We start from the raw sequence: 16,154 nt of genomic DNA on the forward strand, positions 1-16,154 counted from the left end.
GTGAGCTCAGCAAACCACCAAACGCCACCTGACTCACACCCTCCCTTTTTCCCAAGAGGAAACTAATGATATTGTCCTTGTGGAAAAGTACTGGCATCCAGGCCATGGCTTTGTTCATTGTCTATTCTGGACAGTGAAAACACAAACAATAGTCTGAAACAAATGCTACAAATGGCTTCACAGGGTTGGAATGATGATATTATCAGAGTGGAATCATAAGGCTGAATGCATTATAAATAGCCAAATAGCTATGTGTAACATAGAAAAGATGCCACTTGTTTGCCTTAAGGCACACTGAGATAGGACTTTCCCCACTGGAACACCATAACGTAAATATGACCCATTTAGTCTTTTTGTCACATCCTATTGGTAGCCTGCATCAGTTTCTGCAGTGATCCAGCTGTCTTTCTCTGTTATGTCTTCCTGTTATGACTGTTTGGGGTCTTTCAGGGTGGTGGTCTTTCAGGGTGGTGATCTTTCAGCGCAGAAAATGTTTTCTTCATGCCCGTAACTTTACAGGGATTTACCACTACCTGAGGGCTACAACTCAGGACATGAATAAAATTTGGATGTGGTCTGGCTAGCCTAAACCTGCAAACATACCAATAGCACCAGTACAGCGAATAATAATAGAACTAGATACTGGATCCAAAAATGCCGCCTATTTAGCTTCATGCGATTTGCTGGCCTGACTCATACTCCAAAAAGCTCTACCCTGAACATGAATATGCAAAATGGCTCAATAGACTAAAAGAGCAGTAGTGTGAGTAGTACGTGAGCTAGACAGTGGCCACAGAGAAGGATCTGCATTTATGTGAACAAAGCTGTGAATCATCCACACCTCGGCACAAATTTTGTGTTAACTGAGTCGAGGTGCAGGCTTCATCGTGTCCTCTCTGCTCTGTGTGTGTGTGTGTATGTCAGTAGCTCAGCCCCGACCTGCAGCTCACACAGACAGAGCAGATCCAGGGGGATGAGGAATCAATGCAACCTGGTCGCCGCGTTTCTATAATGTCAAGACCTTGCATTGGTGGGTCTACACCACTGGCCAAAAGTTGATACATAGAACTGTCCCGAGCACAGCAAAATAAGAAAGGGGGTGATTGAGAGAGGTTGTTTTTGTATGTATCTCTACAAAGCTTTTAAAGTAACTTGTATGTTATACGTTAAATGGTTGTGCTTTCACTCTGGTATTTGTTTCATGCTTACAGGTGTGGAAAAAAAGTTGACATCTCTCGTTCAGAGATTTCCCTTTCGAGGTCTTTCGGGCTGAAATGATGTGATCATTCTTTCATTCATTCATTCATATTTTGTTTATTTTGTCTTATTTCTGCATATGTTTTTACTTTTACAAGTAGCAGGACGAAGAAAAACTTGTATCACCTGGTTAAATATTAACATAGATTGCTGCAGGTACAGGTGGCCGACCTTTCAATATTTACCTTTTTTTGTGCTTATTGCTTTTACCTCTTTTCAATTCTTCTTTTAAATTGAATAACAGCAGCATTGCAATTAAAGGAATGGAGTCATGGTTATGAAGAACAAACAACTGATGTGACGGATCTGATTTGGAGCCTGTCGTTATTGTCATACTAAGTTGAAACAAAATATATATTACACATAAAAAGCAGCAGTTTAGTTTGTTTTCCCATCGTAAGGAATACCAGTTTGGACTCTCTTGTGTTTTGTCTTTTTTCCTGTTGATCCATTTTGACCAAAACTGTCTTTGTTATTCATCCTTATTGGGATGAGAACGGAAGCAGCCATGCTGGGAATGTGTAGTGACCTTTCAAATATATGGCAAAAACATTCCTGCCATTCCGCGTGCACAGCCCCAACTAAACTTTGACGGCATGCCTGGTATTCTGGCCTCAATGGCAAAAGGAAATATTTACCTCGCTTAGTAATAACAGCGGGGAAGATCAGTGTCTAGAGTCGCGACGTGATGAATGGGAATCAATGAAGCATACACTGACAAGGCCTTTTCCCGTCAATCTGAGTCAAACTGACTCAAACTGATCATTGACAACAACATTCTTCATTAGTGACACATAACAGGACTGCTGCTAGAGTTTCAAGTGTAAACTGTTGATAAAGAGTGGAAACACATCAGACAGTTATTGATATGAAACATGAACAAATAGGTGAGGTTATGTGAATTGACTAAAATTTTATCAGCAGTTGTCACTCTTGTGATCATGATGTATGCAGAGCAAAACAATCCTCGTAACGTTTGTCGCGTGTATTGCATTGGACTATGAGCTCACTGCCACACCTCCCAGGAAATAGGTGAAGGTGTGTGGAAAAATTTAAGACAGTAGGGGAGGCAGAGAGTGAAGTCACCGGTTCAAACGTGTAATATTTATAATACTTGTTCACTTGGGTTACCCCTACAGGACCTGAACTTCATTCTCCTCATATTAGTTTAGACTTGTCTCTGAAGGAACTGTACAAGGGAAACAGTTTCACAACCTACCACATATCCATTTCTAGAATTATATTTAAATCACACTGTTATTGTTGACAGTTCAGGATTTTTTCCCCAAATCTGTTAACAGAAGTTGAAATCAACCAATTTTGCGTAGGACATGAGGCACCAAAATACTGTATGTTTCAGTGCTGATAACACACCAGGGACAGGCCTCAAATCTAAAGAAGACCTAGGAGGCTGACTTAAATCCAATTTGTACTGCTTTGGAATGGACAATAAATTTACGCAAGAATGACAAAAAAAGGCATGCGAAGTACATTTTTAAAATTTAAGATAATAAGAGGTTAAGGTAAAAGTAAAGGTTCATTAATTTGTCAAAATGAGTTGTCAAACAAAAACTGAGTTAAGTCCCTTTATGCTACATCATGGAAAAAAAATCAAGGATGAAGGATGAATTTGATGCGTCTCACAGCCTGAAGAAAGATGCTGCTCTGTAGTCTGGTGGTAGAGATTTCATGGATTTGCTGAAAATACAGTATAAAGCAGATTATAGGCCAAGATATGAAACTATGTGTAAATTCAATCAGGAAGAAGATCTTCATGTCGCTCATCATTCCTAATTTTGTTTCTCCCACTTCATAACCATCAGCCAATGTCACCCTCTTAAGCCAATCATATCATTGTCCAATTGGCAAAGACATTTCGCATATAATTGTGCACATCAATACATTTTTCATGCACTCACACAAGTCTCTTCTGAGTGACATTCTATCCATTTAAAATGTGTTATTTAAAGATATGATATGTTACATTTCTTCATTCAAATGTCTAAAAAAGGCTAGACGTTTATTATATGTTTTGTTGAGTTGTGTATTTACATTATCACAAATGTTTCCAACAGTGTTCAGACCAGAGAAATCTGATTTTACTGATGGTCTCCTGGGGCTTTAACTTCTAGGAGAGAGTCAGAGAGTGAGGAAGTAAGTCTGCGAATGTAAGTATGTAGTGTGAATAAAACATTACCTGGTCTGTAAATGTTTCTGCCTGAGTCACGTAGATAGATTTTGATCAGCACCTGTCCTGGTCCTATGCTGCTCATGTCTTTTGTTATGTTTTGATTGAGAGACCCCCTAGTGGCAGAAATTATACACTGTGTGTTTAAATTTCTTCTGTTTCTTGTCTGTTGTTTATGGTATATAACTGTATGTATGTATAGATTTAATATAATATTTAACGTTTTACGTGGCAGCATTTGTTTTCAGTGTGACTAATGTACTGCTAATAAACATTGTACATTATCTAGGTTTTGTACCATTAGCAGATTGGTTGTAATGTATATTATGGTTGGTTGTAATCTTAAACATTACTCTTATCTGTCGGCAGAAAGCAGTCAACTTGAGTGTCAGTCTGCAAACATTCCTCTTTCATCAGAGATTTCCATCTTGAAAAGGAAACTCCAATGTTTATCCTTGTTTAATGCCATCTCTTGTCCCGACCTTGTAGTTTTCGCTTCTTCGACAACGATTCATGCTCCTGTGATTTTCTTTCATAAAACAAATACGATCCGCCATCCTTTATCAGATTGTGGTTTCAAACTTCTCGCAACACAAATTGTTTGATAGGAAACTGTTAGATGCCACTACATTCGACACACCGGAGCTTTAAAGGACAACACAATTTCATGCTGTTTTACTTTGTTGACATGTGGCGGACCCTGCCACCTTTCTAGCTTCAACCAGAGTTTCAATTTCTTCTCCAAAACTGCTTAGTGCACCTTTAAATGCAGCCTTAAGTACATATGTAGAAAACTGCGATTCTTCGGCTCTATCATGTCATTGTTTATAACAAGCGAGCTGTGTAAAAGTTAATAAAATGGTAGTTCTCATTACTGCTAAAAAGTAAGCTACGATGTTTGTGATGATGCTTGGTCTCCGTCATGATTTCATCATTTTTATTTTTATTCCATTATATGACCATGTAACCTATGCTGACACTGGTGGCTCACAGAACCCTGGTTTATGTTTATGCCTTATGAATGACACAACCCCACGCGCACACATATCCACACACTAAGACACTTAACATGTGGGGTAACAGAACTCGCGTCTGATTAATGTGTTCCTGCCCATGTGTGCAGTAGGCACTGGTATATGGTGTTAACTAGTGTCAATCTGCATTTCAGAGTTTATGTAACACTCATGCCTCACAGGGGTTTTATGCTTCATTAGCTCCAGTGGCACTGCCCTCTCTTTTGCATATGTCAGTCTTGCCTGGGGGTTTCCGTTGGTGTTGTGGGCCGTGTCTGACCCCAGACATTTAATCCAGGCAGGCTTGTGATGTTGTCACATGGCCTTTGGTCAGATCAGGCATAGTTTTGCTGTCTTTAGCTTGTTTACATCCATAGGGAGCTGTACTTCACAACTTTTTTGATATACTTTGGATCTGCCAGGTATTTGCATAATGTTTGTCTTTTTGCATATTTTCTCTAATCACATACTGTCATTGTACATCCTGCTCCCTTGTAAAAGAAAAGTGTCTCTTATTTGTAGTGAATTTGAGGAGATTAGGAATATACAAACAACGTTATCTAGTGGTGAATTTGCCCTCTGGAATACAGGGACGAATCCTGGTGGGCTGCCACATTGGAAGTCTGATGGACCCTGAAAGCCATAATATTGTTACCAAATGTCTGGTCCTGTCTGTCTCTTTAACCAGCCCTCCATGGGCTAATCTTATATAAAAGTATAGATATGTATTTGATGCAATAATTATTCATACATTCTTGTATGTTGTCTCTTGCTGCTCTGGTTGTTTGGTGTTGCAGGTACTGATTGGATGGTTGAAGTGTATAAGCTACTGGGGCCAGTGTGCTCAAGTGCAAAAGTCTTATTTGTACGAAAAGTTAGCTTTTGATTCTCATTCTCAACTTGTCAAATACTCACACTTTGGGATTGTAGGATGGGTCAGTCACCCTCACAAAGCATCACTATTTGAGGAGTTGGGAATGAGACTCAAAAATCAACTTTTCTTCCATATGGGACCTTTAAAAACCACCCTGCAGCTTCTCTCTCTCTCTCTGTGTGGGAGAGATTGTCTCTCCCAGACTGACCTGTTGATAGGCTTTATTTGTAATCTGTTGGTTATTTTTATATATTTTGGTAAATAAATCACTTTTCTTAGTTTCCAACATGTCTTGTGTCTTCATCTTTGTCCCAGCTTTTGAGCCAGGCTGTGACACAACATAATAAGGTGCCATTTTTAAAAGGTTTATATGTTTTGGGTCATTGTTTTGTTCATGGTTCACACATGTTTTATAGGTCATGGTTAAGCCGTTGTAAGAACAACATTTAGGTTGCCGGGGTGTGAAAAATCCCTCTGATTGGTTGGACTATTTGTTGATTTGGACTAAAGGGTCCTTTACAAAGGGCGCCTTATTAGAAAGATTTAGAAACTGGTCAAGAATAATAATAAGAAATAATGCCAGAATACTTTAAAACTCAACTTTAGATAATTTTGTATCATATAATAATCATTTGTTAATTTTATTTTGTTTATTTCTTAAGAAGAGTACATATTAAAGGTGCAATATTTACGAATTTGCCAAATGTTGAAGTCATACTCTAAACAAAGAGGGGTCAGCATATCATTAGAGTGACAGCTAACTGCTGCTAACTGCAGTTGCTATCTCTAGCTGCTATTGTCTAGTTAGCTTAGTTAGCATTGAATCTAGTGGTCCAGAGTAAGAGCTTGGAGAAAAAGAGAAGTTTTGGCATTTACATGGTAAGCACAGGAGCATTGGACCAGAATAGGCCAGAGCTAGCTGGTTAGCTTGCTATCTTTAGTACGTATCTCTGCGGCACAATACACACATAATTTGAAAACTGTTATTTCTTTACAGTTCGTTGATAATTTAGGTTATTTTTGGAACGTTTTCAACTTAAAGTCTTTGCACATTGCACCATAAATGAACATTACTCTAACAATGGCAAAACTAGTCAAGAGGCCAATTCTGTCGTTCCTGTCAAGGTGTCAAGTTGGCAACCTAAATTCAAGAAACAAGCATGTCAGTTACAGTGAAAGCAGGACAAAGACATGGGTGGCAATAAAAGCAGAGCTTATTATGGTGCAGCAAAGCAAAAGCAAACAACATAACTATCAAACACGAGCAAGGACAGATAAGAACAAAGACAACCATAAGCAGAGACAGATATGAGAAACAGGACAACAGCAGTGACAGTAACACTAATTTAGGTCAAGCAACTGGGAAGTTTTGTTGCATTATATCAGGTTTTTTTTTGTGATTGCAAAAGATCTGTCTGCATGAGGGAAAGATAACAAAGCTGTTTAGGTTGATGCTGTATCCCTATCCTTTATTGAGAAAAGCATCAGATGTTCTGGTCCCCTGGTGTCAGTTCATTTCAACACACATTGTGATGTAACGTGCTTTCACCACACTGAGCCAACAGTGAAATTCCTGATCTTTTAAAGAAACATCAAGTTGTGAAACTTCAGATTACTGAGATGCCATCACGGCGTGCAGACGCTGGAAACTGACCAGAGTTCGAGAGAAACAGAGAAAAGAATCCAGGGATACACTTTAATATTTTAGCATACAAAATCTTACATTACCATATTTGCACTAACTCATTCTCATTTTGCATTTGCAAATTGAACACCTTGCACCATCCTATTGCACACAAGCTCAGGGTCTTGGGTCAGGGTCTAATGTTTTTGAGTTCGTCCACCGCTCCTTCAGGTGATGGAATTTCACCAGTTACAAGCTAATTTTAAGATCCAGTTTTTCTGTGTGTGTGTGTGTGTACTCTGTGCTCTTTGTTCATACTGTCCCATTTCTTTCTTGTTTCACTTTGCAGAGCAGAAAGTCAGTTCAGCGTCCACCCGCTGGCACCGTTGCAAAACACAACTGATCTGGGAACGATCAGAGGCGGTGGGAGTCATCCGCTCCAGCGGTGCAACTCTGAGGGGGAGAAACACCGCCCCTCCAAACACAGGATCCAGTTTCAAGCATTCTTGTCAGCAAACAGATACAAAGCTGAAGTGTCCTTGAGCAAGACAATGGACCTATAATGACTTCAGGGTGCTGCTTTGTGGCTGACACCATTTACATTTAGCAGATGCTTTTGTCCAAAGCCACTTATAGTAATTAATACATACATTCATACACCGATGGTGACCAGGGGAATTGAACCAGCTATCTTCGGACAACAAGACGCTCGCTCTACCCCTGAGCCACAGCTGCTCAAATACAAATCATTTTTGCACCACAGTTTTCTTTTTGAACCAAAACCCCACTTCAACTCCTTACATACACAGATGGCACACATTTGCTTTTATTTACAGGAAAAAACAACAATTCTAATTTGAAGATCTGACAGTGAAGCAAACAATGAAATGATTTTACTGCAGAAATGTAACTGCAGGATGACTTCAAAATATGTTGCATCATACTGCCACCTACAGGAAATTAAAGTAAAAATTGCCATAGACTGAAATGCAATGTTTTCTTGTACTTTTATCCCTCCGTGTGGGCAGATTGGGAACTACAGGAATAAACTCACCAGACAGCTACTCCCTAATAGTCCAGTTGGTTAGCGCACAAATTACATATTACCGTTACCGAGGTGATAAAAGCACCAAATTTTACATGAAGCTTCTTTAGGACCTCCTGAATGATTTCAGCCTAGGAGCTGAAATATTGAAATTTAGTGTCAAATCACTCACAAAACAATATCCAAGAAAAACGTTTTTTTGTTTTTTCCTCTCGAGTAAAACTTTCATGGTAATGGCCATTTAAGACCACTAAAAAAGCTTCCTTTTGTTAATTTGTGCTCTGGCCAGTAGATCTTCCAAATTATAAGTGTAAAATAGAGTACCAAGACATCTAAGACCCCAAAAAACCTCAAAAGCCCTGTATAATATAGGCGAAATTATAGAAAAAAGGCAGCAAAAATTGCTTAAATTTTAAGAGATCTGGGGTTTTCTCTTTTATTTTTTAATTCAACTTTAGGTTATTCATTTAGCCATCTACTGAGATCATAGTTTAGCCATTAGTTCTGCATCACATCACATTAAATCCTATTTGTGTGTGACAGTACATAGCTAGACGCACTGCTGTTGAATCTAGAGGGGGAAAGTCGATGTAATGATGAAATGCAACGACTAGATATTCACAAGTGCTTCCTCTGTGAGGGTGGCATAGATCAAGGTGCTCTCCATGAAGTATCAACATTTGATGCCGACAGGAATATCCAACATTTTCAAAATTCAAAATGGCAGTTCAAGCCATATTTCAACTCCCAGTTTTGATTAATTTTGAGTCAATTTAGATGTTTTAGAGGACACTGAATCAATAAAAATAAATTGCAGGATATTTATGAACACAATTATCCAAATGATGCAGAATATGTACATTTTAATTTACATAACATTACACTCTGAGGTGACATTGGAGGTAACAAAGGCAAGTACCATATCAAACTATGACTATGGCTAAATAATACAGAGAAAGGAGTATAATACAAGTTACAGTTAGAACACATAAGTCCTGGAACAGATTTTAAAACAGAAGTATACCCAAAATTATCAGAGCAGAAAACTAGAAAACTTTGATCAAGCAGTAGCACCTTGTACTTCTGCTACTCTGCACTATATAACCATATATTCATCATCAACATCTTCTTCTTCGACTACATTTTTGTCGTCTTGCTCTTCTTGCTGTGAGTACGTGAGCTGGGTGCAACATGTACTGTCATAGCCATTGCAGAAGCAGTAGCTGGTACAGGGGGCTTGCATCCAGGACAGGCATGATGATTTCCTTCCTTCTCACCTTCCTTCTTGTTCCATCCAAACTTGGTGATGTCCACAGCTGGTGGATCAGGGCGGTCTGCTGGTTTCCTGCGGCTGTACAGAGCCAGGAAAAAAAAACCTCACTGTCTCTGTGATTTGCAAATCAGTAGCTCCCTCCTGTCCAATGAAGTGAAGCAGGTCACCAGGTACTACTCTAATAGCCTTGAGCGCAGACACCTGCCCTTTGCCAACGGGATAGGAGGTGGTGTCACACCCGAGGGAGCATGCATAGCCACCTCTACATCTGCAGGTGACATGTGATACCCACCCTCCAGCACCAACAGACCATGAGCACAAACACATCAGTGTTGTCGTTGAGAATGTGGACAGTTTTAGCACCACGCCTGGCTGCTTTGTCGTGAGTGACAATACTGTCTGACCATCTTGATGTGATCTTCTATGTTGTGTGTGCAAAGGAGCTCGCCTACCCTCCACTCAATTGTCTTGTCCTTCATCACTTTATTGTGGCTAGGTAGGGGGGTTTTCAGTGACAGTTGTACTCTATTGAGCTCCCCCCAGCCCCTGCCTCTCGTGGTCTTTGGCAGAGACTTGCTCATACCGGTCTAAGATAACAAATGTTTCGGTGATGTAGTGATCAAGCCGGTGCCCCATTCTGGCTGCGAAATCAGCCACAGTGCCTTACAATGGCCACACCACGCGATAGATTAGCTGCGATGCATCAACGAGTACAACGTCTGGTTGGTGGAGATTGGGAACAAGGATTTCAAGATGCTGAACAATCACAGACTTGTTACTGTTTCTGAGGCATCCATACTTACCGATGATGGATGCAGGGACCAGGCCAAGCTCGTAGATAAAGAGGGTAGAGAGCTCCATTCTTCTCTTGTTCCCCACCACCACATGCCTTTCACTCCCTTCCCTTGCTTGATGCATGTCTGCTCCCCAAACATATCTCCACTCAGTGCAGCTGCACCATCTGAGTGGCAGCACACATGGCTTCCGGCGAGGAGGTCATCCTTGGCAGTAGCAGGAAGGTGCTGCATGTCGCGCAGATGCCATGTGATCCATCTTGAGTAGGTGTGATGACCAGCGGCAAAGAAATAGGGCAGCATCTCTTCAAGGCATGTTGTTGTTGCAGCAACCAGTAACCCTCTCTTTTTGCTCGCCAGAACTTGTGCGCTATTAGGTTTGGGGTGATGAAGCAAAGTAGTCTAACTTCTTTTGGTAGCTGTGGTAACATTAAGGTCAGTGTAAAGCAGAAATAAATTTGTGTTATGAGTTTGTCATACGGCAGAAACATCTGTTATTGACCACTGAGCCAAATTTGAAAGATTAAAACAATTGCCAAGTATATAAAATTAGGTCTGAAAATCATGGAAAAACAAGCACTTCTCTCTGCTGTGAAACGCTTGGGGCGTGTCAGTTAGAGGCGCTGTAGGACCTAACCTACAGTAACAATGGAAGCTAGCAGCATCATCGGACGGACCCAGCCTGACCTGTTTGAGCCATCCGAGCCAGAAACTGACTCTGAGTCAGACACTGATAGTGCTCAGCCTCGTTCCTCACAGTCCATGTTTTACATTACACACCAACATAAAACCCTATATTGGTGCACATAAAATATTACCTGTAGATTATCACTGTGCTGTCAGATGGACTCTGCTCAGGGAATGAGGCCAAATCATGTCATGATCAAATGCAATAACATTTGCTAACATTACATGGGCATGACAGGATGCCCGATGTAACATCACTTTCAGGATTTGCACCTTCAGCAAAATGCTTTTAGTTGCCCAAATGTACAATATTTATAACATACATAAGCACACACTTACACTTAGAGCTTAGATCTGGCCTAATAATCAAGCCCGACCCTACCTGACCTGAGCCCGTGCATGTTGTGTCTGAGCTGGCCCGGGTTGTCAGCCTGACTGGTTGACTGGTTAGCTAGCTGCAAACTAAGAGATGCTATGACTCAAGAGTGAGCGGAAAAACCTCTGAAGCTAATGCGCTGAATGTATTTATATGGCTTCTGCAGCAGGGCCGGGTTTGTGCAAATCATGTCCGTGTTACATAATGCGACCATGATTTCTGACCTGCCCATTGAATCCTGAACACAGAAATCGTGAAACACAGTTTGTTGAAATGGTTGAATGGCTTTTTACATGTTTTAAGGAAATACATTTATGACCTGTTTAATGTGTTTTGAAGAAAATGGCAAAGAAAATTTGCTTTATACGGACTTTATGTATGCACTACATACATACTGTAATCACTGTTATTTGCTTCTATTTGATCAACTTACTTGCATTGAGATGATATGATCCAAATATAAAAAGCTCTGTTTTGTCCATCTTTCCATCCAGCCAGTATTCTGCCTGATGCAGCTACCACAGTGACAATCACACAAAATTGAGCAGCCAAAAAACGCAAGCAGAACTGAAGCAATTTGAAGAAAAATTAGGTCTCAACATTCACACCAGTGACATTGTGCTCTATTGATTCTGAAATGCAGGTCCAATTTATTAAGCATATAAATAACCTCAAAATCGACTCAAAATTAATAAAAATCGGTCCACCGGGAGTTGAAATATGGCCACTTTTGGTTTAAATTGTCATTTTGAATTTTGAAAATGTCAGAAATGGATTCAGCATCCTTAATAACCCCCAAAACCACTCCAATATTGTCCAAATCGGCCAAGCAGTTGCTGAAATATTGCCCATATAGGCTAATGCTAATTAATGCTAAAAATGCTAATTATGCAAATTGCCCAACATATACAAGTTAGCAGCCAGCAGTTTCTTAATACTGGGGACCCACACTGTACATTTCTAACATAAAACTTTGGTGTACTCAACATTTCCGGGTTCACAATGGGGCTCTATGGGCTGGCAATACTGCTCACCTCTTTGCAAATGCACCTGTAACGACTCATAATTATTAATTACAGGGCCAATAAAGATGATACTTTTTCAATACTTGTCATGTATTGAAGCTTTAGTAATGTAAAAGTTCATACACATAAATAAAACTATGAAATGTTAACTTTGGGATTCATTTGAACACTTTATCTTGTGCAGGAACTTGAAAATCACTGTGTTTTAAGCATATTTCATTGATATTGATATACTGCTAATATGAAGTTTTTTTTCTGAGGGCTCCTAGGCCAAATTTACACTATAGACCCTAAGGAAACACCATGCAAAATTTGGTGCTTTTATTACCTCCGTAACGGTAATTTCATTATGCCACCGGACTATAACCAGTCAGGTCAATATTCAATTATGTCAGACCCTTTTTGCTGCCATAATTTGGGAGAGATTTGTGTGTTTTCTTGGCAGGTTGTTATGACCTCCAGCACTCCCTTTCCTTTATCAGCTGCAGGAAATATCAGCATTCTGTGTGCTTAACACTTTCAAAGTCATTCCCCCACTATCTCACCCTCCCACCCCGCTTACACACAAACTCAAAACTGACTGTTCAGCCAAGCAGAAAGATTAAAAAAGTCAACAGGGTGTGGGCAGTGGTTGATGGGGTTCCTGTGAACTAATGATTTTGTTTCTCACTCTAACCGGCTGTGCTCGCCTAACAGTGCCTCTTTATTGCTTTTGTTTTATTTTCCCTCCAAGGTGTCTTGATCTCCTGACCAATTTAACGCTGTGGCCTTCAAAAACTCTGCAAAAGGTTTGTACAATATAGAAAAAGCTGGATAAAGAAGTTCTTTGCATAGTTGGTTGCACTTGAATGGGGCTTAGTGGTTAAACTAAATCACTTGAATCAGTTGAAGGTCACTTTTCTGGGCTCTTTTACACATTGTGTGATGTTTTAAAAACTCTTACATCACAGGACCAGTGGTGGAAGAAGTATTCAGATCTTCAACTTAAAGCAACTTAATATAACTTTTTAAATCTTAAAATAACAGCTTCCAAATCATGTTGATGGTACAGTTTCTTGTGACAGGGTGAATGGTGTCCCTCTCTCTTGTTTCTGCACTATGTAACTTCAGTGTGAGGGTAGGATCACAGCGTCATACATGTTTTCTTCAACGTACATGTTTTCAACATGTAACATTGTTATGATGTAATAAGTTTTGTTTGTAGTTAGCACCTACATTACATCTGACTGATTGTGGGATTTGTGTTATCCACCATGGTACTGCACTCTGAAACTGTGGGGGGCACCATATCACACTGTATTACAGGTCAGTGTTTATGTTAGCAGGTGGTTAATTGACTTTGGCTATCGAGCCACATTTATGTTAATGTTAGTATTTGAATTAGGAGATGTAAAAATGTAGTTTTCCTTCGTTGGCAGGATGATGGTGTGTTCAATAGTAACCACAGAATATGATTGGTGATTGATATGATAGATTTTTGTCTTTCATAAAAATCTAAGTTCCAAAAAGTTGTAGTTCTAAAGTTATATTAGTTGAACCCAGTACATTGCGATAAAGACAACCATAGTTAGTTTGACATTTTCTGAGAACAATAGCATAAAATCATCCTGTTTTCCCTCCAACCAGATGAGTCCATCTGATTGGTCCAACCTGACCCTTCACTTGGAAGAGTCCCTGACCAGTGCTTTGGGTAACTTCCTGGACAACTGGAGAAGTAACACGACGGCTGCAGCCAACGCTTTGGACAAGACTCTGGCTGAGGAAAACTTCAGCAACGTCATCTGGTATCTGGCGGTGATGATTGGCATGTTTGCCTTCATTATTGTGGCCATGCTGGTGAGCACGGTCAAATCCAAAAGGAGGGAGCACTCCAATGACCCCTACCACCAGTACATCAAGGAGGAGTGGACACAACAAAGTGACATCATCAATAACTATTCAGCAAGATAATGCAGACACAGACACATAACCCTGAACAAATCATAAGCTTTTTCGCCAAAACGGTTCTTTTTCAGTAGATGCTGCTCATGGTGTTCAAATTTGTAAAAAGAATAATAAACTCTAATCAGTGTTGTGTATCTAACTTGTGGTTTAGCTCTTCTTGGATCTGCATGAAGATCTTTAATCCATTAACATCAAGAATACATTAGGATGGTGGTTCCCAACCTTTGATGATCTACAACCACTTAGCTTCCATTTAAATTAATTCTCAAGGAAACATGGTCCAACACCGTCAATTATATAAAAGTGATCATTGTTATCGATGCAATTCCAGTGACCCTAAAATCATAAATTAAAAATGACTGAATTCCAGTCTGGACCACTAGCTGCATGGCTAAGTGAGCTAATAAATTAAAAGCAGCAACAGTTCCTGGTTCCTCTGGTGATATGCTGCAACCTATTTGTTTGAATATGAGTATGAATTACCAGGTGGCCACTTTTTACACATTGCACCTTTTAATTTAAACAATGTACAGCAATGTAGGGACAACAAGTTACATGCCGTAACTATTTATTGTCTTTCTGGAGCCAAGCTAAGTTAATCAAAGCTAATCAGTTCATCAATAAGCCTTTTTCACATGAGATAAATAATCTGTTCATAATAACGCTTATAATGGCTGAACTGCTTTTAGCTGCTTCCATTTTCGGTCCTGGTATTGTGCATCCTGGCTTGCTGTCACGCTATCTTCACTTACTGGGGGACTTGAACAGAACAGAGCCCTTGTTAATGTTATTAGTAACACCTGTGATTTTTCCACTGTGACAAGCCAAAATGTCTGCTGTGAAAAAGGCTATGTGCAACAAACCTCACACCACTCAGAATCCCTTTTACCTGCTAATTTTATTCAGAATATTATGATCATTATATTATATTATTTTCCCAAAAGCCACATATTCCACATATCCCCTTGCGACTGGACCTCATGATTCTGGGAGTGGTATGACCTTAACTTTCATTATTTAGTCATACATGATTTCTACCTGCAGAGGGCAGAAGAGGTTCCTTTCCAAGCAGCTAGAGAACAACTGAACTTGAGAGCGGAGCTGAAGAAGGCTGAACAGGGAGGGCCGAAATAGAGGTGCAGCTGCTGTTGCTTTGTTCAGTAGTGTGATAATGTTGTATGTAATGGTTAAAAGGGCACTATGCAGTTTTGGGAAAGAAATTCAAACGCAGTATTTTAATATTTGCAATATTAATGACGTAATACCACAAACTTATTCCTTTACTGAATAAACAAGCTGTTTTCAGAGGAAAATAAGTTCCACAGAACACTGTTTGAAGCTAGAAAGGTGGCAGGGTCCGCCACATTAAAAACAAAGCACAACAGTGTGAAATTGTGTTGTCCTTTGAGATCAGTTTGTTTATTCAGTTTATTCAGTCATGAAAATAAAACTATATAGTTTTGGAGACATTATAGTTGAAGATTTGTTTATTTATTTTTCTGTATTGTTTTTCTGTATCAATTTAAGTTTGCCTCTTTTTTATTTTCTTATTCTTTGTTATGCTTCTCGGCCTCTCCCGAAACATCTCTTTATTGGCATTATCTGGATTGTATTGCAATTTAATGTGTGCAAATAAAATGCTTTACAACCAATTGTTGTTATATACTGATAAGAATACCTTCGGCTCATACTGCACATGCGAAACCTGTGAGACCACATCTGCAAAGCTACGCACAGACTATTAGAGTTGCCCTTTGCACACCTGTTGGCATTCTGAGCTGTCACTTTAAATACACCCCCATTTTCCACTCTAGCACCAAACCACAATCTTAAACCCCTCGAAATATCTGAACCCCCAAATCTCCAGGGCTGACCTCTCTCACCCCCCAAACACATCACCCACTCCCCCAAAGAGACATCACAGAGAGCAGGAACTGTACTCACGTTTAACCACCCCACCATTGACCTCTACTATCTCACTTGCGGTTTTATTTTTAGTATTCAAACAACTGGTCTCCTAAAAATGGGCCTGTCCTGCACGGGTAGGGGGAGAG

General features: G+C 39.8%; 1 protein-coding gene across 9 annotated transcripts in view; it reads left to right on the top strand.

Moving 5' to 3' along the window:
• Nucleotides 1–15,752, top strand: part of LOC115587771 (potassium voltage-gated channel subfamily E member 2) — a 28,287-nt gene extending 12,535 nt beyond the window's left edge. For 3 of the 9 annotated variants that reach the window (XM_030427757.1, XM_030427752.1, XM_030427755.1), the window contains exons 2-4: nt 7,306–7,464; nt 12,890–12,944; nt 13,783–15,752. In XM_030427757.1, the coding sequence (XP_030283617.1) occupies nt 13,783–14,106 (324 nt within the window). In that variant the 5' untranslated portion in view covers nt 7,306–7,464; nt 12,890–12,944 and the 3' untranslated portion in view covers nt 14,107–15,752. Of the gene's footprint in view, nt 1–3,332; nt 3,426–7,305; nt 7,465–11,913; nt 12,945–13,782 lie in introns of those variants that run through there. The other 6 variants (XM_030427756.1, XM_030427753.1, XM_030427758.1 and 3 more) reach the window with 4 other exon arrangements.
• The last annotated feature ends 402 nt before the right edge of the window (nt 15,753–16,154 follow it).

The sequence above is a fragment of the Sparus aurata genome, chromosome 9 (assembly GCF_900880675.1).
Source record: "Sparus aurata chromosome 9, fSpaAur1.1, whole genome shotgun sequence".
Classification (NCBI taxonomy): domain Eukaryota; kingdom Metazoa; phylum Chordata; class Actinopteri; order Spariformes; family Sparidae; genus Sparus; species Sparus aurata.